Here is a 26773-nt window from a genome sequence, read left to right as displayed (position 1 = left end):
GCGGGCGACTCGTCCCGGGTGAGTTGGGGCGCCGCGGGGGTGGGGGCCGGAGCCGCGGAGACCCGTCGGGCTGGGCGAGGGGCGCGGGCCGGGGCCCCGGAGACCCTGTGCGGTTCCGCGGGGACCGGCGCCGGGAGCGCGGCCGGGGCCCAGCTCGTTCCGGGTTCGGGCTCCGGGGTCCCCGAGGGAACTCCCTGGGGACGCGACCCTGGCGGGCGGCGTCCTGGCCGCGGGCCTTTGGGGCGCTGCGTGTTGGAGGCGCCCCGGGGCACAGCCCAGGCCGGGCTGCGGCTCCCCAGCTGTCAGATAAGGGGGGGCTGGGGCACCCGGAGCGGGGGGACCCAGCCGGTCACTCACGAGTGACTTCTTGCTTTCGGAGTAACACAGCCCACCCGCTCACGCCCGCGTCGTGCTTTCCCGTTTTGTTGAATTCAGAGCGCGTCCCCGCGGTGGAGGATTGGCCGCGGCCTGGCCTTCCTGCACGGATCGGACTCGAGTTCTGGTCGGGAAATGGGTCCTACCGGACGCCTGGTGACCATCAAAAGGAGCGGGGGCGACGGCCACCACTTTCCGCTGAGCCTGAGCACCTGCTTGTTTGGGAGGTGAGCCCTGCGCCGCGTGCACGCTTTAACCTGGAAGTCTCCTAATCGGAGGTTAACAGACGGGGCCGGCGTTCCTCCCGCCGTCCCCTTGGGTGGGGACTTCCCCGTCCTGTCAACCTGACCGGGTGGTGGAAAACAACGTTTACATGTTAACCGGTGTTGCAGGCAAACCTAAATGTCCGCATTGATTTGCTACCCGTGTTTTAAGTGGAGGGGAATGCGAACGGTTGTCACATCCTGATGCACTCGGACAGTCTGCAGAAGACAGCCGCGTTCCTCGCAAATCCCTGGGGGACACGGCTGCGCCGAGGAACGAAGGAGGCTCCTGCCGGGCTTGTTGATCTTTTGGGGAAGATGAAAACGGGAGGGAAAGGCCCTGGAGAGTATTATGCTGAGCAAAGTAAGCCAGCCAGGGAAAGACAAGTAGCACGTGATCTCATTTATGTATGGAATATCATGAGCAAAGCAAGCTGTGGACCAGGACAGACCCAGAGTCAGGGAAGTAGGGAACAGACTAACGAACCTCAGAGGGGTGGGGGGGCAGGAAGAGATACACCCAAGAACTTATATGCATATATGCACAACCAATGGACACAGACATTAGGTTAGGGAAAGCAGGAGGGGGATGGGCGTAGGGAGGGAAGGAGTGGGGAAAAGGGGACATCTGTAATACTCTCAACAGTAAAAAAAAAAAAAAAGAGAGAGAGAGAGAGAAGAAAGACTTCCTGCTAGTGTTTTGAGAACTTCTCTCTTGTTGCCTACCTGTATTGGTGGTGGCAATGAGTGTGGTCCCCTACAACAGGCAAATGATACGTCACCCTCCCTTCAGAGCCTGGTGTGGTGTCGACTCGGCCCCTTTGACCCAAAGCTGGTGGGTGTCACCCTGTTTCACCCCACCTTAGACATCCCAAGCTCTTGGTGCTGTTAGCCAGTTTGAACTCGATGACTGGAGTGTTCTCTCTGTCTTCTGTGACTGACTTCTTTCCAACTTTTAGATTTCATTTTAATCACTACCCTAAAAGTAGTCTTTAATGAACACTGCTTTTGCCTTTCCTAACACCACATGTGGTGAAGAGTCTGGTTTGTCTGTGCTCAGTGCCTGGGATGGGGTCTGGCATGTAAGATCAGTCTGTTTAGCCTCGAGCTGGAGAATGGGGATCAGTATATAGCAGTGGGTTCTCCAAGGAGGGTCACTGTGCCCCCCAGGAGGCATTTTCATGGCACAGTGTGAGAGACTCATGCCACTGGCATCAGTGAGTAGAAGAGATCTGGGATGCTGCCACACATCCAACAACGTACAGGACAGTCCCCCTATGAAGAATTATGTGGCCTAAAATGTCAGCAGCGCTGAGGTTAAGGACCACTCAGCTCTAATGACCCTAGTTGACAGTCTCCTGCCAAACAACTTCTCAGTCCTAATGAGATAGTCTCTTTCTTGCCGGAATGTTTGTTGTTCTCTTTTTTCACCTAAACACCAAATTCTCTTCTTTGACTTAAAGTAGCTGTTCACTTTCCATAGATTCTTTTCTAAAGGAAAAAAAAAATGTATGAAAACATGTTGGTATCAAATGGTGATAATTGTGGTTATTATACAACAGTGATTAAGTATAGTTCTTATGCAAGATTTTGTAACTTAGAAACCCATTAGTAAGTGTTTGATCACAGGACATGGGTGGGAAGAGAGATCTTAGACTCCAGAGGCCCGGATTGAGAACAGAGATGAGAGCCTAGACTATTCAAACTTATAAAACCTTCCGGGATGGTAACAGGGACACCCGGGGGACCTCACCGAGGACCTCTGAGAGTTTCTGTGGGTTTGGGAAGTCTCCCTTCCTTGTTTCTTGTTGGGGTTAGTTAGCTTTTTGTGAAAAGACAAGTTGAATCTAGAGAATGTTTTTTTGTTGCTTGCAGATTGGTATTTTTAGTGATAGACTTGTGAATCTGTCAGTTAATGAAACAATAAAAATCTCACAAGTAATAGCATTACTGTGTGCCAAGCAAATGACAACACGTGTAATTCATTTTCTCCTTTGAAGAACATCGAATGCAGGTGCTAATGTAGTTCTCTTTGTATATGAAGAAACTGAGGCACAGAGAGGTACTGGCATGAAATACAGCTCTTTGGGGATAATTAAACCTTAAACTACACATTACAAATAAACATACACAAACCTTCTTGTCGGAAAAAAAAAGACTATTAAAAATTATTCTCACCCTGGCTGGTTGGGCTCCGTGGTTAGAGTGTTGGCCTGCGATCCACAGAGACCCTGGTTTGGTTCCAGCTAAGGGCATGTACCTTGGTTGCAGTTTGTCCCCGGCCCTGGTTGGGTCGTGCTGGTGGCAGCCACTCGATGTGTCCCTTCACGGCGATGTTTCTCTCTCTCTCTCTCTTCCTCTCTCTCCCTCCCACTCTTTCTGAAGAAAAAAATGTAAAAATGTCCTCAGGTGAGGATAAAAAAAAATTATTCTCATTCTTCAGACTGATGTAAAATATTCCTTTAGTTGGGGCTTATAAGCATAGCTATTTTAGTAAAAGGCAAATCAATTTTATATTGTAATGTTTTCTAATGTAATTATTTTAAGTGCTCTAAGTTTTAAAGATTTAAAATAGTTGCTTATACAATACTTGTAGCCCTGGCCGGTTTGGCTCAGCAGTTAGAGCATCAGCCTGTGGTCTAGAGAGACCCGGGTTCGGTTCCCACTAAGGGCACGTACCTTGGTTGCAGTTTTTCCCCGGCCCTGGTTGGTCATGCGGGTGGTAGCCTGTTGATCTGTCCCTTTCACATTGATGTTTCTCTCTCTCTCTCTTCCTCTCTCTCCCTCCCGCTCTATCTTAACAAAAGAAAAAATGTCCTCGGGTGAAGATAAAAAAAAATACAATACAATACTTGTAAACTTTATTTGCAAAATTCAGATATCATTGACATTTACCCACTTTGTTATTTCTTTATGTCATTACATTTATAGATCAAAGATATAGTCAAATGCAGTTTTATTTTGAAACATTGATGTAATTTTTATAATGCAACAACCTAAACACATCTTCATTTTTTCAATTAAGGGGTATCGAATGTGACATTCGTATCCAGCTTCCTGTCGTGTCTAAACAGCACTGCAAAATTGAAATCAATGAGCAGAAGGTTAGTGGGGTTTTGGAAGTCTATTCTTTAAAAGTATTCACTTCATGTATAATATATTTCCCCCTTTTTCTGCTTTCAGGCAGTCTTGTTTAATTTCAGTTCCACAAATCCAACACAGGTGAACGGATCTGCTATCGACGGACCCGTACAACTGAAGCATGGCGACGTGATCACTGTCATTGACCGCTCTTTCAGGTCAGTAGGAAACGGGCCTTCTGATGCCCCCAAATCCAGCCTTGCAGCTCGTCTGTGATGCTTCTTTAACATGGGGCTTATGTGATCCAGTTTAAGGGTTTGAGAACCCACAGTGGTGCCCGGGAGGGGTGCCTGGCCCGCGGGAGTTTTACTTTGTTGGAAGGATTGAGAAACAGCATACTTTTTTAGTTTATGATTTTAAACTAAAACATACTCATGGAGAAAGGTGCAAAACAAGATGAAGTGAACAGCCCTGTGAGCATCTAATGTTGTGAGCTGAATGCCACTCCCTCCCCTGTCCCCCAACAGAAAATTCATGTGTTGAAGTCCTAACCCACAGGACCCCAGAATGTGACTGTATTTGGAGAGAGGGCCTTTAAGGAGGTGATTAAGTTAAAATGAGGCCTGTGGAGTGGACCCTGATGCAATCTGACTGGTGTTCTTGGAGAGGAGATGAGGACACCAGACAGAGAACAGGGGAGCAGGTGCTCAGAGAACCCTGTGTACAGGTGGCAAGGGGAAGCCATAGCAAAGCCCAGAGGAAACCAAACCTTGACCTGGACTTCCAGCCTCCAGAACTGTGAGAAAATAAGTCTCTTAAGTCACCCACTGTGTGGTATTTTGTTTTGGAAGCTCTAGCAAACTAATTCACCACCTTAGGCATAATTAAAACATTTCCAGAGGCTACTTTCAGGCAACTTCTAATCATTACTTATTTCTCTCACCAAATAAATCACTGGCTTTCTGATAGCATGAACGTTTGGGGAGTTTTACTACCTAAGCCTGCATTCCTAACCACTGTGGTTTTGACTGTCTATTTAACTCTATCAATTTGTAATAATAAAGGATCTGTTTGTAACTGATTTCTTTTGTTCTTATGGTAGTGACATTCAGATGTCCTTCTCACTGCCTAAGTATGTCATTGAAATAATATACATAGATATGTATACAGTCCTACACTATTCACTCTGGATAAACATTTGAGTAATTTCCAGTGTTTGAAATGCCTCGGGGCTTGCTTTTATGATCAATATGGTTAATGTTTTACGCATCGGTATGTTTGAAAAGAAGGTGTGTTCTGTAGCTGTTGGGTGCCATGTTCTGTGTATATCCATTAGGATCAAATTTCTAATTCTAGAATCACAGTCATTTTTCCCCGATTCTCAGTTACTGCAACAGGTCAGTTCAAGTTACTGAGGATTTGTTTTCATTTTGTTTTTTAGCCCTGTCTGTCCTCTTTCTGTACTTGGAGACTCTACTATCTGTGTTTAAACTTAGAGTGATCTCCTGGTGGATAAGGCTCTGTCACCTATCATCTTAGCATGTTCGGTGCCTTAGTAGTGCTTTGGATTAGGGCGGCACACTATGATTTTTCCTCATACTCTGAACTGTTCATAATCCTCAAGGTTTAGGTGTCTCTTGGAACCAGCTGTTAGGGTCACATTAGTTTATAAGCAGCTTATCTTCTTTAAAGATTGACCCTTTTATCGTTATAAAAGGCGCTTGGTCTCTGAGAACCATGTTTGTCTATTTTGTCTCATGGTAGCGTCGCCTCTCCAGCCCTCGTCCGGGGGCTGTTTGCAGGCTTATCTTTTCCACCCTCTGACTGTCATCCTGTTTGTGTCTTTGGACCTGCATTGTGTCTCCTGTGGAGACATGTAGTTGGGTCATTTTTTCATCCATTTTACTGAGCTGAACCCCCCCTTCGTTATGGCCTTTGTTAAATACTTCATACTGTGCCACCTGGCACCTGGTCATTTCTTTTACTGTGCTTTTTGTGAATCTGCTTCATTTCTAAAGGGTGTTTTTATTGAATAGAGAGGTCCAAGTAGGAAGGATTTGATGTGGAACAGAGATCAGAGCTTTTCCCCAGAAGGAGATGCTGTTCAAGTTCGGATTAATTGAGATGATTCAGTAGGTCTCAGGAAGAGGGACTGGATCCAGAATTCTTCTTCGTGAGAAAGCATCCCAGAGGCCTCACAGTTTCAGATTGCACTCAGGTGGCATCTAAATTCGAATCAGGCCACTTTACTGGGTACCCAGGTTTATCTGCTTTTTAAACAGTTAATCTGTGAATTGGTAACTGAGGTCTGTGAGAACTATACGTCTGCCAAATATCTCTCATCTTCATACATATGCCTGTCTTTGTTCAGGCACAGATGGAATACACGGGAGACTGAAGAGATCAGTGATCTCAAGTTAGAGCACAGCTCTAGTCTCTGTAGGAAGTGAGGTCACAGTGGTTAAGGCATCGGACGCCCCCAGCTTCCTGGTTAGCCTTCAAAGCCATCTGTTGGTTTGGATTTTTTTTTTTTTAATTTATCTTCAGGTAGAGCCAGGAGGGAGGGAGAGAGAGAGAAAGAAACATTAACGTGAGAGAGACACATTGATTGGTTTCCTCCCATGAGACCCCCACCAGGGCCGGGGATGAACCGCACTGAAATACGTGCCCTTGACTGGAATCGAACCCACAACTCTTTGGTCTGGGGGCCGATGCTCTAACTATTGAGCCAGACTGGCCAGGGCCATCTGTTGATTTCTATGAATGTAAACCAGCAGATACCAATTCTGTTCTCGCTGCAGTAGGTTTGCACATAGCAGGTACTTAGGGAGCTTGAATCATACCGGCTGTTCAGTGTTCAGAAATTAATCTGGGTCCCCAACCTTGGACACTGTTCTAAAAGAAACTTGAGGCAACTTAAATAAGTGTGTGTGTGTTTAGTAAAAAGCACTTGGCCAAACTCTAAATTTATTTCCAGGAATAAGGTAACATCTTGAACAAAACCTGAAGTTTGTTCCTTGCTCCTCGGATATTAATCAGATACGTAGGCTTTACCATGGTTACAGATCAGGAATCCAAATATGTGTCTGTATTTCTGTGCACTTCAGGTATGAAAATGACGGAAGCAAGTCAACTGAATTTCCAGGACAGAGATGTGAACAGGTGATGAGTGTGTGTGGGGCGGGGGTGATCAGACTTTGTGCTCTGAGTCTTACGTGAAGGTAGGAAATCCTTTACATGCATATTGATAAACAGCTTCTCACAAGGGAGGATGGATGACTTACCAGTTACAGTAGGAAATGTAACCAAGGTGTTAAAACAAGTAGTAGGTGTTAAAACCAGTACCTTCGGGTACCGCTGAAATTAGCAACAGGCATTTTGTGGATGATTTCTTCTGCTCCTGCCAATGCTGTTTTCTGCCCTACAGGAGTTGACCTTAATGTTGACCCTGCTGCTCATCAGTGCTTATTAGCTTTGCAGGGAGGAGTGGGGAGGCCTATGTTTTGAGATATCTCACCCACCAGCCATCATTCTAACTTGTTAGTAGGTGGAAGGGAACCCACCAACCAAAAGCTGGGCTGTGGGTTAGATCAGCGATTTTCATCTGGTGTACTGCAAGAATTTTTTAAACATGCAAGCAATACCTGACTATTTAGTCAGGGGCACCGACCTCTTTTCCCTTAGATTGTCAAATAAAATGACAACAGCCAACACAACAGTAGCCGTCCAGTGTGAATGCTCTGTCTTGAACCATAAATATATAGGTCATATAATACAGTTGCATCTTATTGGTCATGTCTCGTAATAAGATAGCATCTAATTGGTTAATTCTATAGGCACCCACTTTTTGAAAAAGTTACTTAGGAGCAAAAAGGATAGGTAATCACAATTATTATTATTATAATTTGGTAAATCAGTCAAAATTATACCTATTTTTTTGGTCAGATAGGCAAAAATTATATATTTTGGTGTGCTACAGAATTTTAGTAATTTGTTTAAGTGCCTTGAGATAGATGATAAAGGTGGAAATCCCTGGGTCAGATAAGAGCATTCAGTGGTTTGTGAACTGTTTATTATTTGAATGTGATAGAATACTAACATTGAATACACAGAACATAGTGTACAGTTTGACAGTTAATTTTATGACTGTGGAATGTAATGGTACACAAAATACCAGCTGATGTCGGCCAGACAATTGATGTTTAATTTTAACCTCCTTGAGAGGATGAAGAGAAAGAAGTCTGAGGAAGTTATAACAACTCACTGGGTTTAGTTTAAACAATTAACACCTTCAAGGTTGTTTTTTATTCCATCACTATAATTGTAAAATCAGCTAAGAAATACTTGTATTCTGAGCACTAGCACCTGTGTGTCTCGGGCTCATTTCTCAAAGTCTCTAAAAGTCATATAAGAATGTCTGGGCGAAGAAGATCGGTAGGTGTGATATTTTAATAAATTTGACTGTCGGTTCTAGAAAAGGCACTAAATCACTGTTTGTTCTTTGCCAATTCACAGGCATCTCCACGGCGGGTCTCCAGGTCTAGCTTCTCTTCCAACCCTGGTTAGTAGTTTTTTGTTTTGTTCCAGATTCTGCAAGGTCAGTTCTCTGTGTAGCATTATGGCAAGGAGGGACACCAAGATCATAGGTGTTCAATGTCCAGGCTCATAGGCAGACCCCTGAGTTAGCTTTCTTACTTAGTTACATGTGGGGCCCCAAGCTCACTGGAGAGTCCATGTCTAAATAAATTGTCTTGCTCAGTTGTCTGCTGCATTCTGAGTCGATTAATAGCATTTGATGTCTCAGATTGGTTACAGAAGACTAATGTGATGTACTTATTTGGATCATAATATTAGTATCAGAATACTGTTATTATACATTTGGGGCATTCAGTGACTTGTAAGCTGAAAAGCTAGGTTATAAGACAATTTGAAACAGTTGTAAGATTTGAATACTGCCCATGTTAACCACTGAGAAAGTCTTGACCTTGTTTCTTATTTCATAACTTACGGCAAGATGGGAAAGTTCAAGATCCCAGTGCTGCCTGCTCACCACCCACTGAAGCAGGTGTTTCAGGAGGGCCCCTGGAACTCCGGGAGGATGTCGCGGCGACCCGCCCCGTCTCACGGCGCTCTGAAGGCCCTGCTACCAGGAGCACAGCTGATGGTCACTTCTCAGAGCCCCCCGGAGGCAACCGCAGAAGTGCAACCAGTCCCACAGCTGGGGAGCTCGGAGAAGGTTCCTGTGTGACATTCGTGAGCGGAGATGGAGGCCTGGAGTCTCTTCCCTCCACACAGTGCCTTGAGAAGGGTGGAGAGGATGAATCTCCCTTTCGGAAACTTTATGAGTCTATGAAGGAAGAGTTAGATGTGAAGTCAGAAAAAGAGAATGTTCTACAGAATCGTAGAAAATCGGGGTCACGGGGTCACTGCCCATCAGAATCCCAAAGTGCTGATGATTCACAGGGTGAGACACAACTGGGGGTCTCACCCAAGTCCAGGCGGAGATCTGGCCGGAGCACCCAAACTAAGGCCACCCCTGCCCTGGGGCAGCAAGCTAGCAGCCAGACGGAGGAAGAACGCACAGGTGAGGGGCCTGGGCAGACTCTCGAGGTCACCGAGAGGCCCAGCGTCCCCCCCACAGAGCCGACCAAAGCCAAGACCCCTGTCCAGTGTTCACACCAGAATTCCTCATGGAAACGCCAGAGTGGAGGCCTGAGTGTTCCCCGAAGGGCTGAACCTGTGATTCTGGAGCAAAGTAAAGGCTTCAGGACAGACAATGCAGTGTTGACTCCCAAGAGGTTCTCAACTAGACGCCAAACAGATGCTAAAGCTGAAGACGCTGCTGACTTTGGAAATACACCAGAAAAAGTCTTTTCCAGAAAGAGGCGGAGCAGCCTCCCCCCAAGTGCCGACACCCTGTCTATAGAAACAAAAGTTCCAGAGCAAACCGTGCCTGCCCCCCTGCAGGTCCCCACGGAGAAGAAGGTTCGGGGCCGTTCCCATGGCACACCCGAGCAGCTGGGCACCCCAGCTGGGTCACCGGGTCTCAGTTCCGTCGATGTCAGCAACTTGGGTGATTCCACTAGTAAGTCCATTTAACTTGAAGTTCATTTCCCCGCAAAAGTTCACATGCACCTATGTCCAGGTATGAATTGATGACACCTCCTTTCTTAAAATAACGCTTCGCTCTGTGGCAGAGAAGCCAGGGGACTAAGGAGACAACGATAAGACAACTGTGTCTATTGTCCAAGCCGAGAAATTTGTCCGGAAGGCCTGGATGGTCGGACAGGGAGTGACGGGAGGTGCGGTGTGTTGCATAAGGACAGACACAGCCAGGCCTCTGAGGCTGCTCCTAACATGCTGGCTCCTGTCCCAGCTACAGCAGCGCAGAGAAGCAGCATGATTGCTTTGCACAGGAGACTTAGTTCCGAGCTACGAGCATCTGTCCTGTGAGTTGGGTCTTCAATAGCAGTCCCTTGGGAATCTTTTATTATAGGGTGGCCCTCAGGTATTTATTCTGAGGGTCTTTTATAAGCAGTTTCCTGTAAAACCCTGCGCGGTTCCCACAGTCTTCTGTACTGGGTGCTGTTTTACATGCTTTACAGATAGATATTCACACTTTGACCCTCCGTGCCCACAGCAGGAGCACCCATGGGACAGGCAGTGTTATCTGACAACCTCATGTCCCACAGTGAGTGGCAGAGACAGGGCCTCTGATCAGCTTGGTGGCTCCTGGGCCCCTTGCACCTTGCAGGGTGTCTGGGCACCTGATGAGACCGGCTGACTCCAGGCTCTGCTTCTGTGGGGCATGTAGTGGGGAGTGTGTGACTCTGAGAAAGAGGCCCCGTGAGTCTCATGAAGGGCGCATCAGTCGGACAAGGATTGATGTTGCCCTTGGCTTGTAAAGTTGTGTCGTGGGGATGGGGTCCCATGAATTGCCTGTGAGAATCACCTGCAGAACTTTCCCGGCTCATTCTACTCACAGGGCAGGTCTAGGTGAGGCCCAAGTATGAGTCTTTGGGGAAAGTGTCCTAGGGTCACTGCTAATGCCCCAGCTCTGCATTGAGAGCCTCTGTGTCAGCCCGATCCCCTTATGATGCTGGATCTACATAGGCTCTTCCAACTTTTCTTTTTTACAATCCTCACCCCAGGATATTTTTCCATTTATCTTCAGACAAAGTGGGAGGGAGGGAGAGAGAGAAACATTGATATGAGAGGCACATCAATTGGTTCCCTCCTGCACAATCCCGACCAGGACCGGGGACCCAACTGAAACCGAGGTACATGCCCTTGACTGTAATTGAACTGGAGACTCTTCAGTCTGTGGGCCAATGCTCCAACCGCTGAGCCCAACTGGCCAGGGCAGGATTTTCCAGCAACTGGAAGAACACCTGTGTACTGCCGACGGGACAGGCGTTTTGGTGGTTTGACCTCGATCTTTTATGAGCTCTTGAGGCAGACTTGGCTTCCCAGCAGCCCGGCAGTGAAGGTGTGCTGCTGATGTGAGGGTGCTGGCTCTTTCCATTGGTTGCCTTTAATAGCATAAGTCAAGTCATAAGTCATAAGTACTAGGGTGGCTTTTCCGCCCCTTTCCTGTCTGTCTTCATTCCTTTAGATAAGACTGAGGGAATGCCCTTGAAAAGAAGACGAGTCTCCTTTGGGGGTCATCTGCGACCTGAATTATTTGATGAAAACTTACCTCCTAATACCCCTCTCAAAAGAGGAGAAACACCAATGAAGAGAAGGTCTCTTGTAACCCACTCTCCAGCTGTCCTGAAGAAAATCATCAAGGTATGTTCAACAGCTCGTATTCTCACTCCAGTCTGATGACTCACATCCGGGTACATTCCCTTTCTAAGCTTCTCACAAGAGTAGAATTACAGGCCCTGGCCAGTTTGGCTCAGTGGTTGAGCGTTGGCCCGTGAACCAATGAGTCCCGGGTTCAAGTCCAGCCAGGGTACGTACCTGGGTTGCGGTTCATCCACAGCCCTGTTTGGGGTCATGCAGGAGTCAACCAGTTGATGTGTCCCTCTCACATCAATGTTTCTCTCTCTCCCTCTCTACCTGAAGATAAATAGAAAAATATCCTCAGGTGAGGGTAAAAAAATAATAATAAAAGAGTAAAATTACAATCACAACCTTTTCCTTCCTAATATAAAGTAAAAATAAAGTCTAAATCAGCTTATTCCCCTGGGTGTTGGAAAACGAGCACCTGCTTCCTAAGTTTGCTTGGAAGGTGGCCAAGCACAGGTTAGTGCCCAGGACGTGTTTTGCACTGGCTTTCTGCCGGCCAGTTCCAGGGCCGAAAGACACTCCAGGGTGACAGTGAAAACTGCCTAGTGCAAAGGATCTGGAGACATCCTGACACACGACCATAACATGGTTGCGTTTTTGTTCAGAATTACAGGAAGAAAGGGGAGCCTTGGGTAGCAAGACTTCTCAGATTTTCACCGTCAGCTGTTTAGAAATTTTGATCAGCTCCCCTCCACTGGAGAGGCTGGGCTGCCTTTCATGGCTTTGCACACGGAAAGGCGTGTGAGTGTCTGGCCTCCTTCCTATTCTGTACTGGCTCCCAGAAGCGCGCAGCCCTGCTTTCACACAGATAGACCAAAGGGGGTCGCAGCCACCGGTCCATCTGCTTGGGTTCCGGGCAGAGCCCTCCACTGTCCACCAGAAATACCCAAGCGAAAGCTTGTTTGCTGTTTTTTTTCCTTTCTTTTTCCATGACTGATGGGGGCAGACTTGCACTTGACAGTGGTGGAAATGTTTGGGTGCTTCAAGATTTAAACAGCTAAAATTCCTTTTGTGTGTTCAGGTCCAGTTTTATTAAAATTATTTGAGAATTTGGGAGCAGTACAAAGTCTCTTCTACGGCCACCAGACACACTAGGCATGACTGTGGTTTGGGTTGGGCCTTTCTTGGGCTTTGAAACAGCTAGTTTTTAATTGGGTGGGGCTTACCAGTCATTACAGAGACATCGTATTTGTGGGAAGCTATCTTAGGAACCTTTCAATCTCTAGGAACAGTCTCAGCCATCAGGAAAAGAAGAAGCTTCAGAAATCCGTTTCGAAGTGACCACACAAAACACGTTTAGGGGCTCCCCAGTTCATAATTTTGCGAAAACGACTCCAGCTGCAAATGACGGTCGCCGGCGGTCATCTAAGCCCTCTGCCCCGAGTGGCAGAGAATCTCCACAGCAGACAGATGTTCCTAAGAGGGGAGGGAGGAGGAGCAGCGGCGTGCCGTCCAAGAGGGCCTCCGTGGACCGAAGCCAGCATGAAATCCTACAGATGATTCACTCCAGGAGGAGGAGCGGAGCCTCGGAAGCCAATTTAATAGGTTAGTGTTGTGTGAACGTGTTATGTTTTAAGGTGAATTTTCCCACTGACGCCAGTATTGAGGAGTTTCAACATCTTTTCTTCTTGACAGTGGCGAAATCGTGGGCAGACGTAGTAAAACTTTGTGCTAAGCAAACACAAACGAAAGTCGTGAGACATGGTCCTCCAAGACAGCCAAGCAAAAGGCAGAGGAGAATGAGTGCCCCGAAGGTGTGTGTCCGCTGCGAGTCTGTAACACGTGACACGATCTGAAGTTACCTTACGTGTGGGCCTGCGCCTTGACTTTTGTGCTCTCCTGCCTCTCTTTCCAGAAGCCTCCGGGCAGTGTTCACAGTGAGTTCAGCACAGGCCACGCCAACTCTCCCTGCACCATCGTCATAGGGAAAGCTCACATCGAAAAGGTCAACATGCCTGCTCGACCCTACCGAATGCTCAACAACTTCATGTTCAACAAGAAAATCGACTTTAATGAAGACCTTTCAGGTAAAAATATAGGCTTGGCTCTTACAAACCACAGCTCTTAGCTTTGTGAGGGTGTGGGCGGGTGTTTATTTGCTGGGAGGGGACAGGGGACAAAACCATCTAGTCAGCTTCCTGGGGTCACGATGGTCCAAGAAGGGAAAGCTGTGTTGGGGGACAGGGACGGCCCCTGACACTTTGGGGGTCATGAGTCCTGCATGAAGCAGGTGTGAAGGGTAGATGTACCCTTTAACATGGGGGCAATGCCGATGCAGGGAACGGGAAGCTGCCCTGTGGGAAGAAGGCCAACTTGCTCTTATAACCGCCCTTCCCTGCGCTTACACGAATCCATTCCCCGGAGCTGGAGCAACTGGTTTGAGCAATATTTTGCTTCAAGATTTCCTTTCCTCTCACGTAGCTTTCATGGATCAGAGGCGTGTGAAGAGGTTTCCGTTAAGCATTAATACTGTTGAAGCCATGTTGCCACTCTATAGAAGAATGCTATGGCTGTAGTGGATTTGAACTTTACAAGACCCAGGTTAGGGTTTCATGCTGCCAGATTGGGCCACTTGTTCCCACTTTGGACATTTGTGGAAAGAGATGAGACTTGAGTCAGTCAGGTGGACTCTGGTATTCGTTTCAGGGCAGATTTTAATGTGGAGTTGTTATCCTCTGTATAAGTCATCTGATGTACTCTCCAAGTAGAGTCACATTGGATCAATGCATTTAGCTTTTTTAAAAACCAAAAACAACAGTATAGAACAGTGGAAACCAAGGTTCCAATAGCAAGCTCCATGAGTAAAAAATGCTGAGCCTACACCACCCACCATGCAGGTGTGTGTATCTTGTATCCTCGTAAGCTCAGTGCAGGTGAGAGTGTTCTGACCTGTGCTATGAGGCATTGACAACAAAGCTTCATAAATACTTTTAAGATCACACAAATGGCATTTGCAAACTCAAGACGGTGGGTGTTCTCAGCCTGCCTTCAAGATACTTTCTCAGAGTCACCGACATCCTCCCCTTGGTGTAACTCCCATGACAGGACACCAGCATGTGCTGTAGACTGAGTTCTGGGTGTTTAAAGCAAGGCCTGAATGGTGGCAGAGGGATTCTTCACTGAGTTGGCTGGTTTGAGGGCCTTCCAAATAGGCTTCCCAAACACAATTTGCAGACAAGTCCCAGATGCTGTTTTGATCCATTGATGGCAGAATATGAAAACTCAGTAGAATATGGGATAATACGAGTTTTTTAGAAAGTGAAATCTTCCATTTAAAGGACTGCTTGGGTTGAGTTTCTTTTTTCCCCTGAGATTATATTAATACTATTATTTGGTGTTAAAATGAAGAGATGGTGATACTACCTGACAGTACCAAAAATGGGCAGCCCTGTGTCATTTTTAAAATTTGGGGACATTTCATTTGTACATAATACCCAGAGCTGCATAACCTCAGACTTTTTGAAGACAGCACAAGGTCACTAGGTGTCTGGACACCTGCAGAGCAGTCCGAGGGTGACCTCTGTCCTGTAGCCAGTTCTCACAACTGGGCACAACCGTGGGTGACTGAGACAACTTTCTTTGTTTGTTTTTCTTTCCAAGGGGAAAGGCAAAGAAGAGGACCTATAACATTCTAAGGTCCCAGTGCCCTCTTTTAACAAAATGGGTTTATTATTAATGCATCTCCCTCTCCACTGAGACCCTCTCCCCCAGGAATTCTCGGGAGCGATTCCTCAGTTGTCTGTGGGGACTGACGTGGTTGTTTGCATACAAGAGCGATCTGTTCATTGCTTCCCCACTATGTTCATATAACAGGGCTAACTGAAATGTTCAAGACCCCGGGGAAAGAGAAGCCACGGAAGATGAGCATATGTCTCACCACTTTTGCAAATTCAGAGGACTTGCTTGGAAAACAGTTTCAAGTATCTAATTCAGAAGAAAAACCTCTGCTACATACCCCAGAACATTTTGGTTGGTTTACTTTTTTTTCTCTAGCACTTTTGATGTCTTCCGTAGAACTCTCGATGCTGTTGTTTTTGTAATAGATACTGTATTATTTCTTTACAACAGATACTCTTGATAAAATACCATTTCCAGCTCTTTGTTCTATTGTTTTTTAGGGGAAATTCCTGTCAGCATTTGAACTAGCACTGGCATTTAGTGACTTGAATGAAAAGGGGTATTCCTTTAATAATAAACCACCTGTGTATACTTTTACCTTCTCTATTCATTATAAGTAAAGAGGACGATAAGCAGATAGTGTAATGCTCTTGTTATACTTCTTATATGTAAATTATTCAAACTCAAAATGATTGCAAATTGCCAATGAGAAAGGTAACTGTGGACATTATGTAATTATTCCTGCTACTCTTCTGGATGAGAGTGTGCCCCTGTGTGAATGTGAGATGGGAGACGCGAGCCTGTCTTGCTCTCATTTGGTACCGAGTTTGTGTTGTAGAGTGAACACCTTGCTGTACTGAACGTGCTTCTTATAGTTAAAAACTAGATGTTTCCAGCCCTGGCTGGTGTAGCTTAGTAGTTAGAGTATTGGCCCATGTACTGGAGGGTCTTGGGTTCGATTCCCAGTCAAGGGGACATACCTGGGTTGCAGGTTCGATCCCTGATCTCTGTTGGAGCACGTGCAAGGGGCAACCAACCAATGTGTCTCCAATCGATTTTTCTCTCTTCCTTTTTTCCTTCCTTCTTTCTACTCTCTAAAAATCAATAGAAAAAATATCCTCAGGTAAAGATTTAAAAAATTAAAAAACAGATGTTTTCAGTATAACGTGGATACTGAGTGGACTATGTATAAGCCATGTTTATTGCATTGGTGGTTCAGAAGAAGAAACAGCTGTTTCTCGTGCTTGAAGGAAAATATGTCTGTGTTCAGGTCACTGAGATATGGCATGACAGCTCTAAGGAGACCCTGCTTTAGGAATTTTCTTCTTTTATCCCTGTGGATTCTAACCACCACCTATGTATGACCCTACTCCATAACACCAATGAACATTATTCCTAAATGTGCATGGTTCCTATGTCAGATAGATTGATAGCCACCTAAGCAGACTCATATTGTTAGTATGGTGGAGAGGAGGGTGAATTATTGCCTCTTATACAATAGTTTATGAGGATATAATACCAGATTGGGACAACACAATGAGAACAAGATATTTATTGTGCATTGTTTTTTATTTTCTTATAGGAGAGAATGTGTTCCCTGGGGCTCAGAATGTACAAGAAGAGTCATGGGATAAAAAGTCTTCAAGCCCGGCCTTCACACAGCAGTGTATCACAGTAAATGAAAATACGAGAACTCCACGATCGGAGAAACAGCCACTGAAGGCAGCATCCGGTGCAAACAAATCCAGGAGGTCTGCGGAGCTCAGAACCATACAGATGATGGGAGCAGAGAGTGAAAAGGAAGACAAAGAAGTCGACACAGCTCAGAACATCCTGGGCAGATGTTTGAGGAAATCAGCAGTACAAGCACAACTACTAGAGGGAGAGATGGAGGGAAGTGAGAGATCCTTTGAAACCTGTAAGAAAAATATCGAACCAAAAGAAAATTCTGAAAAGCTGATTGCTGTGAGGAGATCAAGAAGATCTTCAGAGCCAAAATGTGTACCAAGACCAGACGTGGTCACCATCAAGAGATCGCAAGAGATAGAATCCAAGGAAGACCTGGTGGGCATGCACAGTTCTCTCCGAACTCCCTGTCATGGTGAGGAACCGGTAAATACAGAAAACAAAACCACAATGATGTACTGCAAATCTCCAGACCCATTCAGCACACCAACCAAGATGAGCACACGGATCAAGACGCCTTCCCAGAGTGTGACCATAGAAGACCTCTCAGCACTCAGGAAGCCCACACAGACGCCAGGGGACATGACCCCCATGCACAAAGAACCAGTAGGTGGTGACAAAAGCATGAAAGCATTGAAGGAAGCTCCAGAACTGAAACTGGATTTATCAGAAAATGTAACTGGATGCAGGAGGAGGTCAAGAACACCCAAGAGGAAGGTCAAATCCATGGAAGACCTGGCCGGCTTCAAAGAGCTCTTCCAAACTCCAGACCACATTTTGGAACCAGTGACTGATGACAAAACCACCAGAATACCTTGCAAATCTCCACAAGCAGAGCCAGTTAACACACCAACCAGCACAAAGAGACGCTTCAGGACACCTCTGGGGAAAGTGGAGGTGGAGGAACAGCTCTCAGCCCTCAGGAAGCCGTCACCAGGGGAAACCACGCGCTCACGTAGCGAACCAGAAGGTGATGATAAACGTATCAAACCGTTTAAGGAAACTCCAAAGCAGAAACTGGACTCAGCAGAAAATGAAACTGGAAGCAGGAGGAGGTCAAGAACACCCAAGAGGAAGGTCCAACCCATGGAAGACCTAGTCGCTTTCAAAGAGCTCTTCCGAACACCCATTCACATTGTGAAACCAGTGACTGATGACAACGCCATAATATCCTGCAAATCTTCACAAGCAGAGCCAGTCAGCACACCAACCAGCACAAAGAGAAGCTTCAGGACACCTCTGAGGAAAGTGGAGGTGGAGGAACAGCTCTCAGCCCTCAGGAAGCTCACAGCAACACCAGTGGAAACCACAAACTCACATAGAGAACCAGAAGGTGATGATAAAAGCACTGGATTCTTCAAGGAAACTCCAGAACAGAAACTGAACTCAGCAGAAAATGTAACTGGAAGCAGAAAGAGGTCAAGAACACCCAAGAGGAAGGTCCAGCCCATGGAAGACCTGGCCGGCATCAAAGAGCTCTTCCAAACTCCAGACCACATTTTGGAACCAGTGACTGATGACAGAACCACCAGAATACCTTGCAAATCTCCACAAGCAGAGCCAGTTAGCACACCAACCAGCACAAAGAGACGCTTCAGGACACCTCTGGGGAAAGTGGAGGTGGAGGAACAGCTCTCAGCCCTCAGTAAGCCAACACCAGGGGAAACCGCACACTCACGTAGTGAACCAGAAGGTGATGATAAACGTATCAAACCGTTTAAGGAAACTCCAAAGCAGAAACTGGACTCAGCAGAAAATGAAACTGGAAGCGGGAGGAGGTCAAGAACACCCAAGAGGAAGGCCCAACCCATGGAAGACCTAGTCGCCTTTAAAGAGCTTCTCCGAACACCCATTCATTTTATGGAAACAGTGACTGATGACAACACCGAAATATCCTGCGAATCTCCACAAGCAGAACCAGTCAGCACACCAACCAGCACAAAGAGAAGCTTCAGGACACCTCTGTGGAAAGTGGAGGTGGAGGAACAGCTCTCAGCCCTCAGGAAGCTCACAGCAACACTAGGGGAAACCACACAGTCACATAGAGAGCCAGAAGATGACGATAAAAGCATCAAACCATTTAAGGAAACTCCAAAGCAGAAACTGTACTCAGCAGAAAATATAATAGGAAGCAGGAGGAGGTCAAGAACACCCAAAAGGAAGGTCCAGCCCATGGAAGACCTGGCCGGCATCAAAGAGCTCTTCCAAACTCCGGATCACATTGTGGAAACAGTGACTGATGACAGAACCACTAGAATAGTGTGCCAGTCTCCACAACCAGAACCAGCCATCACTTTCACCAGTGTCACCAGACAACTCAAAACACCTCTGGGAAAAATGGATGTGGAGAAACAGCTCTCACCACTCACCAAGCTCACAGCAACACCAGGGGACAACACACACTCACATAGAGAGCCATTTAAAGAAACTCCAGAAGAGCAACTGGATTCTGCAGTATATGTTACTGGAAGTAGGAGGAGGTCAAAAACACCCAAGAGGAAGGTCCAACCCATGGAAGACCTGGCCGGCATCAAAGAGCTCTTCCAAACTCCGGATCACATTGTGCAACCAGTGACTGATGACAGATCCACCAGAATGCCCTGCAAATCTCCAAAAGCAGAGCCAGTCAGCACACCAACCAGCACAAAGAGAAGCTTCAGGACACCTCTGGGGAAAGTGGAGGTGGAGGAACAGCTCTCAGCCCTCAGGAAGCCACCACCAAGGGAAACCACACAGTCATGTAGAGAACCAGAAGGTGATGATAAAAACACTGGATTCTTTAAGGAAACTCCAAAGCAGAAACTGGACTCAGCAGAAAATATAATAGGAAGCAGGAGGAGGTCAAGAACACCCAAAAGGAAGGTCCAGCCCATGGAAGACCTGGTCGGCATCAAAGAGCTCTTCCAAACTCCGGATCACATTGTGGAAACAGTGACTGATGACAGAACCACTAGAATAGTGTGCCAGTCTCCACAACCAGAACCAGCCATCACTTTCACCAGCATCACCAGACAACTCAAAACACCTCTGGGGAAAATGGATGTGGAGAAACAGCTCTCACCACTCAGCAAGCTCACAGCAACACCAGGGGACAACACACACTCACATAGAGAGCCATTTAAAGAAACTCCAGAAGAGCAACTGGATTCTGCAGTATATGTTACTGGAAGTAGGAGGAGGTCAAAAACACCCAAGAGGAAGGTCCAACCCATGGAAGACCTGGCCGGCATCAAAGAGCTCTTCCAAACTCCGGATCACATTGTGCAACCAGTGACTGATGACAAATCCACCAGAATGCCCTGCAAATCTCCAAAAGCAGAGCCAGTCAGCACACCAACCAGCACAAAGAGACGCTTCAGGACACCTCTGGGGAAAGTGGAGGTGGAGGAACAGCTCTCAGCCCTCAGGAAGCCACCACCAAGGGAAACCACACAGTCATGTAGAGAACCAGAAGGTGATGATAAAAACACTGGATTCTTTAAGGAAACTCCAAAGCAGAAACTGGACTCAGCAGAAAATGAAACTGGAAGCAGGAGGAGGTCAAGAACACCCAAGAGGAAGGCCCAACCCATGGAAGACCTGGATGGCTTCAAAGAGCTCTTCCAAACACCCACCATGGAACCAGTGACTGATGATAAAACCAAAATACCCTGCAAATCTCCACACGCAGAGCCATTTGTCATGCCCACAGGTAGAAACAAGGAAGGGCTCTCAGCATCCAGGAGGCCCACACGCACATTGAGGAAAACCACACAGTCCCACAGAGAACCAGAGATGGCTGATAAAGTTATATTGTCTAAGGAGACATTGGACTCTGCAGAAAATGTAACTAGAAGCAAGAGGAGGCTGAGAACATGTAAGGAAAAGCCACTGGAAGACCCGGCCCACCTCAAAGAGCTCTTCCAAATACCAGGTCACACAGATGGACCAGTGACTGGTGTCAAAACTACTGAAATGCCCTCCAAATCCCCACAGCCAGAATCGATCATTGTGCCAGTGCGGATGAGGAGACAGCTCAGGGCACCGCCAGCGAAGGTGGACGTGGAGGAAGGGCTCTCAGCACCCAGGAGGCCCACACGCACATTGGGGAAAACCACGCGGTCCCACAGAGGACCAGAGATGGCTGATAAAGATGTCAAAGTGTTTAAGGAATCTCTCGGACAGAAATTGGACCCTGCAGAAAATGTAACTGGAAGCAAGAGGCCAAGAACACGTAGGGAAAAGTCACAGCCCCTGGAAGACCCTGCCCACCTCAAAGAGCTCTTCCAAATACCAGGTCACACAGACGAACCAGTGACTGGTGTCAAAACCACTGAAACGCCCTCTGAATCCTCACAGCCAGAATTGGTCATCGAGCCAGTGTGCACGAGGAGACAGCTCAGGGCACCGCCAGCGAAGGTGGACATGGAAGAAGGGCTTCCAGCACCCAGGAGGCCCACACGCACACTGGGGAAACCCACACCTTCCCACAGAGGACCAGAGATGGCTGATAAAGATGTCAAAGTGTTTAAGGAATCTCTCGGACAGAAATTGGACGCTGCAGAAAATGTAACTGGAAGCAAGAGGCCAAGAACACGTAAGGAAAAGTCACAGCCCCTGGAAGACCCTGCCCATCTCAAAGAGCTCTTCCAAATACCAGGTCACACAGACGAAATGCCCTCTGAATCCTCACAGCCAGAATTGGTCATCGAGCCAGTGCGCATGAGGAGACAGCTCAGGGCACCGCCAGCAAAGGTGGACATGGAGGAAGGGCTTCCAGCACCCAGGAGGCCCACACGCACACTGGGGAAACCCACACCTTCCCACAGAGGACCAGAGATGGCTGATAAAGACTTGAAAGTGTTCAAGGAATCTCCAAGGCAGAAGCTGGGTCCTGTGGAAAACGCCATGGTCAGCACACGGCAGCTAAGATCACGGAAGGGGAAGGCCCAGCCCCTGGAAGGCCCGGCCCACTGCAGACAGCTCTTGCCAAGCCCAGTTCAAGACAAGGAACTGGACACAGGGGCTGAGAGCATTCCAAGAACTTCATTGCAAGCACCAGACCAAAGCAAACCTGCAAAACCCAGAAGAGTCCTTAGGGCCCTGAACGGAAAGCCCGGGGAAGACCTGGTGGGCAGCAGAGAGCCTGTCAAATCACAGAGGGAGAGCAGCATTTCCCAGCCCCCCGAGAGGAGCCGCGAAGATGGAAGTCCCCCAGGAATGAGGAGTCGGCGCACTAGGACCTGTGCACAGGGCACCGCAGAGGAGAAGCCACTGCAGAAGAGACAGGGGACAGACAGGAGTGAGCCACCTGGGCCCTTGAAGAAGAGGCAGAGAGTTTGGGCAGAAAGTACCGAGCCTGTGGCAGACGTGCCCAGCAAGGACGTGCAAACTAAAAATATGGTCCGAGATGTAGAAGACGTGACCTTTTCAAACAAGGTGATAGTGCATTGGTCATTGTCGCTCTGGGGGGACGGTCTCCATTTCTGAGCAACTGGTGTAGATTGTAAGGAACTTGGAGTTTACGTGTGTACCCCTTCCCAAAGGGCCTGCCGTCATTGTTGAGTAACTGGGGACCCTGATGAAGAATCCTTTGGGGATTTATAATGAGTCTGGGCTAATTTGGGGAAAATACTAGAAAAAAAATGTCACTGCAGATCTTGACAAGATTTTCTCAGAAACTGGACAGGGTGTGTTCATCCTCAAAGATGCAGAGAAAAGGGGACAGGTCCCATAGCCAGGAGTGTAGGGACCTAACCAGTAGAACACTGTCCAGGGAGGGGGCGTCCTGAGCAGAACTTAACTGTCAACTGTCGAGAGTGTTCGACAGCAGTTTCTCCTGTGGGGAGAGGAGACTCGTTCAGCTTTAGCGGTCATTCAAGCAGTAGGCGTTCATCTGCTGCCTAAGTGAGGGGCAGTGAATGGCTGCGACTTATACCAAATTCCTTATCTGTGGTTGGTCAGGCAAGGCGGTGCTTTCTCCATAGGAACAAGTGAATATCTTAGAGGTTACTGGCATCTTAGAAATGACCTCATGTAAAATGTCCTGATGAGTTCCTCTTTGAGTCTACTTTCGACTTTTTTCTCCATGTTGGATTTTCATATTTGCATTACTCATTCTTGGTATCTTGTGGATGTCTTTTCAATTTTTTAGGGAATGTCCCTGCGCTCCAGGCTCCCCAATAAAACTGACAGAGCTGAGCAAAGACCTGAGATTCTTGTGTCAGCAGAAAAGGTCAAAATAAAGAGGAACGAAAAGAAGCCTATGAATGCCTCCCAAGAGGTGAAGATTCAAAACCCGGAAGACGGAGCCACGAATTCCGTACCTGGGGACAAAGTCCATGAGAGGAGAAGGTGCCTGAGACCCGGCAGGCGAGGTAAGGTGCCCTTGCCCAGTGGAGCCGAGGAGAAAGCAAGGGAGAGAATGGAGACCCAGGTGAAGACTCAGGAAGAGAAGGAAGGAGCCCAACGTTCAGGCTCCTTGCGCTTGAGATCAAGGAAGGTGATGGTCCGTCCCACCGGGGACACTGTGCAGAGTCAGCCCGAACAGCGAGTGACTCGCCGTGCCAAGAGACCTGCGGAAAAGTCAAAGCAGGCAAGTTGGGTTACTGTTTCGCTTTTTTATGAGCACAGTGTTTCCATGTAACATTTGCTTTCTGTCGCCAAGACAGGCACATGTAGTGTGTGCAGTCACAGGCTCCCAGGGATACGACCTGGAAGAAGCTTGAGTCGAAAGCATGTGTTTTGTCTGTGGCTCTGTTTAGTGCTGTATGTCCCGGGGATTCTCGCTTGGACAGGGAATTCACATTGCGCGACAGGGGTCAGGGGATGGGAATTCGTCCAGCTCGTTCTTTCTGACTGCTCTGCACACCCAGTGCTAACATCGGTGGAGGTCCTCAGTCTCCTTAGTCCAGCAGAACTCACTAAGGCACAGAGGTGGTCCTGTCCGGCTCCCCAAGGGGTTCCTTTGGAAAGCTAGCATGCATCCAGGCATCTCCACTCCTAAGAGTCCCCAACCCTCTTGGGTCACATGCTATCTAAGTTCTAGGATGGTGAGGACTGCTGCTGTCACGTCTTGTTCGGCACCCATGAGCCTGCCTGTCGTTGGAGTAAATCCACGGAGCATGGTTGCGTTCCATCAGTTCTGGGCGGGCTTGTTTCTGCCAGCCTACAAGAAAAGGGCGAACGCTCCCTTTCTGTGTGGGAGACGCTGGCCTCTTGCTCTGACACCCGTGGTGAACTTACTGCTTGATGAACCATTGTCTGGTGCAAAGGCCCTGAGGTGGGTCCACTCACACCCAGGGTGGCATCGAATGTCACTGCCCCTTAGAGTCATGAGGGAGCAGGCACAGAGCAGCTGACTGGCCAGCAAGGATGGAATGACAAATCTGCCCGCATGTTTACCATTCTCTGCCATCTGTAACGTGGATTTCACTCTGCCTTCTGGGAGGGGGCGAGGCTCCATTGGGCCCCTCTTCCTGAGTGGGTCCTGTGATGGCCCTGTGGGCTGCACTGTGAGGAGGTGATACCTTCAGTCGCTGTTCACGTATTTCGGGTCATTCGCATTCACACTCCACCTTAGATTTTTAATTCTTTTTTTTTTTTTTAATTTTTTTTTTTTTTTTTTAATCCTCACCCAAGGATATTTTTCCATTTTTTGTACAGATAGAGTGGGAGGGAGAGAGAGGAAGAGAGAGAGAGAGAGAGAGAAACATCGATGTGAAAGGGACACATCGAGTGGCTGCCACCCACACGACCAACCAGGGCCGGGGACAAACTGCAACCGAGGTACGTGCCCTTAGCGGGAACCGAACCCGGGTCTCTCCAGACCGCAGGCCGACGCTCTAACCGCTGAGCCAAACCGGCCAGGGCAGATTTTTAATTCTTGCCTTTTGTTTTTCCAAACCCCTCTCCCCCTGCGCCCCCTTAAGGACCACATTGGATCAATGCGTTTAGCCTTTTTTAAAACTAAGTAAGTCCTTGGTGGTAACTGCTTTTTCTGAAGGGCTGAGGGTTGAGGGCTGTTAGTGGGGGCTCAGACCCCTGGCTGCTTCCCTGTAAGTGCGACACAGACAACAGGGCTTTGGGCACCGTTTCTGAAAGGGCAAGTCACCTTTTGTTGCCTGTTAGATTTTAGGATGAGCAGGTGGCCTGGGTCCCACACTGTAGTGCTGAGCTGAGCGGCCGCCCTCTGCGCACGGGGACTGCTTAGAAGACCCGGAGATTTCGTCCTGACTGGGCACTTGAGTTTGCTCTTTCTGGGTGGTGGCTCTGCATTAGTGAGGCTCGATGTGCTGGTGTGGGACATTTAAATTCTGTATTCACTTACAAATAGGTTACAAACTTCTGCCAAAAACCGAAATATTTAAGTTTAAAAAATTAAATAGTCAAAACAGTTTAAGAACAAAGGTAACTTTCACAGGGTATGGGGGTGGGGGAAGAGGGTTACAGTTGTTTGTATGGAAATAATACAGTAATTAATAATAATACGAGAATATACTCTGGTTTGCGTGCTCATGATTATAAACCTGCCTTTTGCCCCCAACCCTATATTTTCAAGCTCCCCTCCAATCTCCAAATTACTTCTAGAAAGGGTCACTGCAGGGAGGGTTTGGGTGTTGGTGGGACCGAGCTGGTTACAAAACCGCAGTTGTCAGTGACTTGAGTTGCACTTTTCTTCCCAAACAGGAGAACGAGGACGCATGTGTCAAGAAAATCAGGACCAGGAGTCGCCGGGGCTGCGAAGATATTTAGCTAAGACATTGGGGGGGGGGGGGGTAGTTTAGCGGTAAGTTCGCTGTAAGTTTTAAGGTGAATTCTGTAAATAAGGCTATCCGGGTGCTTAAGGGAAGAAAGCTTTTATAAATCTCTGACTGAATGGTCTACTTCAAAACCCGCATGGAGGCTCTGAAGGGGGTCTCCTGGGTCTCCTGAAGTGATAAAAATGTAAGCTGGGGTGGTGGGTGGGGAGTCTGAGCCAAGCTGTGTCCTTCCATTTTGCCAAATGCAGCCCGGAAGTCGGCCCTCCTGGTCGACCCCATTCCTGGGCTCTAGCACTTGCATTGTAAATGCGTCTGTGTGTGTCTGTGTCCCCCAGCAGAACCCCCAGGCAGGGGCTTCTATCCTTGCGCCCCCACACTGGGCAGGCCCTCAGGGAGCGTTAGGGATGGACACGTGAAGATTCATGGTGCTTACAAGATACCTCTTCATGGCGGCGGAGGTATGTGGGCCGTGCGCTGGGGTGCTGGTTATCTGCACAGGACAGTCCCCTCCTGTGTCCTTGTCCGTCACTCAGAATGAAAGTGAATCGGAAGATGGCTTGTGACCTCATCTTCAGGGTACAGGAACCCTGCGCTGGAGGCCTGACTGGTACTGTGCCCTTTTCACTTGAAGAGCATTTGCCTGAACTAGGGCTGCTCATCTAGGAAGGGTACCAGCCACCCGCCACCGGCCGGGGTGCCACTAGCTTCCCACTCTGACCCCCCTCAGCTTCTTGTGCTCTGTGCCATGTACATTTTCCGAGCTTCTACTGGCCCACCTGTGCTTTTTCTGACGGCACCTGCCAGCCTCCCGGGTGCCCAGCACCCACCGTGCACAGGGAGCTACATGAGGGGCCTAACGCGAGGCCCCTTCCGACGGCGCCAGACGAGAGGCCTTCCCCGAAGGCCCGCACTCTCGCTGCGAGCCCAGGCCTCCCTGTTTCGGGTCTAGACGCCCATCCGACTGCTGGCACCTGATCTTCTGTTCCACTGTGCTCCTCCTGTCCCTCTATGTCCCTTAAGTCAGCAAGGAGCACGCCTTCGGTACAGTCGCCTGTCTAGAGTCCTCCCCACTCACCTGCCTTGCCAGGCTGAGGTGAGGATGGAAGACGAGAAGGTGCCTGTCCCCAGTGTAACGGCCGAGCTCCTGTTTGTCCCCTCTTGTCCCATGTCTGGCATGGAGCCAGGTTCGCATAAAAATAAACTTTTGTCACTGAA

General features: G+C 48.0%; 1 protein-coding gene across 9 annotated transcripts; it reads left to right on the top strand.

The window, feature by feature from the left end:
• On the top strand, positions 1-26773 carry MKI67 (marker of proliferation Ki-67). Of its 9 annotated transcripts, XM_036264592.1 has the most exons (15): positions 436-602; positions 3664-3742; positions 3822-3937; positions 6827-6881; positions 8235-8280; positions 8734-9804; positions 11335-11510; positions 12740-13058; positions 13149-13267; positions 13369-13540; positions 15327-15482; positions 16714-17816; positions 20301-22235; positions 22951-23391; positions 25485-26773. In XM_036264592.1, exons 1-15 carry the CDS (start codon positions 511-513, stop codon positions 25548-25550), a joined length of 5946 nt encoding a protein of 1981 aa, XP_036120485.1. In that variant the 5' UTR covers positions 436-510; the 3' UTR covers positions 25551-26773. The 9 variants fall into 9 exon arrangements, with proteins under 9 accessions (XP_036120481.1, XP_036120480.1, XP_036120479.1 ...); XM_036264588.1 differs by lacking the exon at positions 6827-6881 and adding an exon at positions 1-18 and having other exon boundaries at positions 3861-3937; positions 8235-8316; positions 9687-9804; positions 16714-22235; XM_036264587.1 differs by lacking the exon at positions 6827-6881 and adding an exon at positions 2-18 and having other exon boundaries at positions 9687-9804; positions 16714-22235.

The sequence above is a fragment of the Molossus molossus genome, unplaced genomic scaffold, assembly GCF_014108415.1.
Source record: "Molossus molossus isolate mMolMol1 unplaced genomic scaffold, mMolMol1.p scaffold_m16_p_17, whole genome shotgun sequence".
NCBI lineage: Eukaryota > Metazoa > Chordata > Mammalia > Chiroptera > Molossidae > Molossus > Molossus molossus.
The sequence above is the reverse complement of the archived record's forward strand: the minus strand, read 5'-3'. Positions and strand labels throughout refer to the sequence as shown.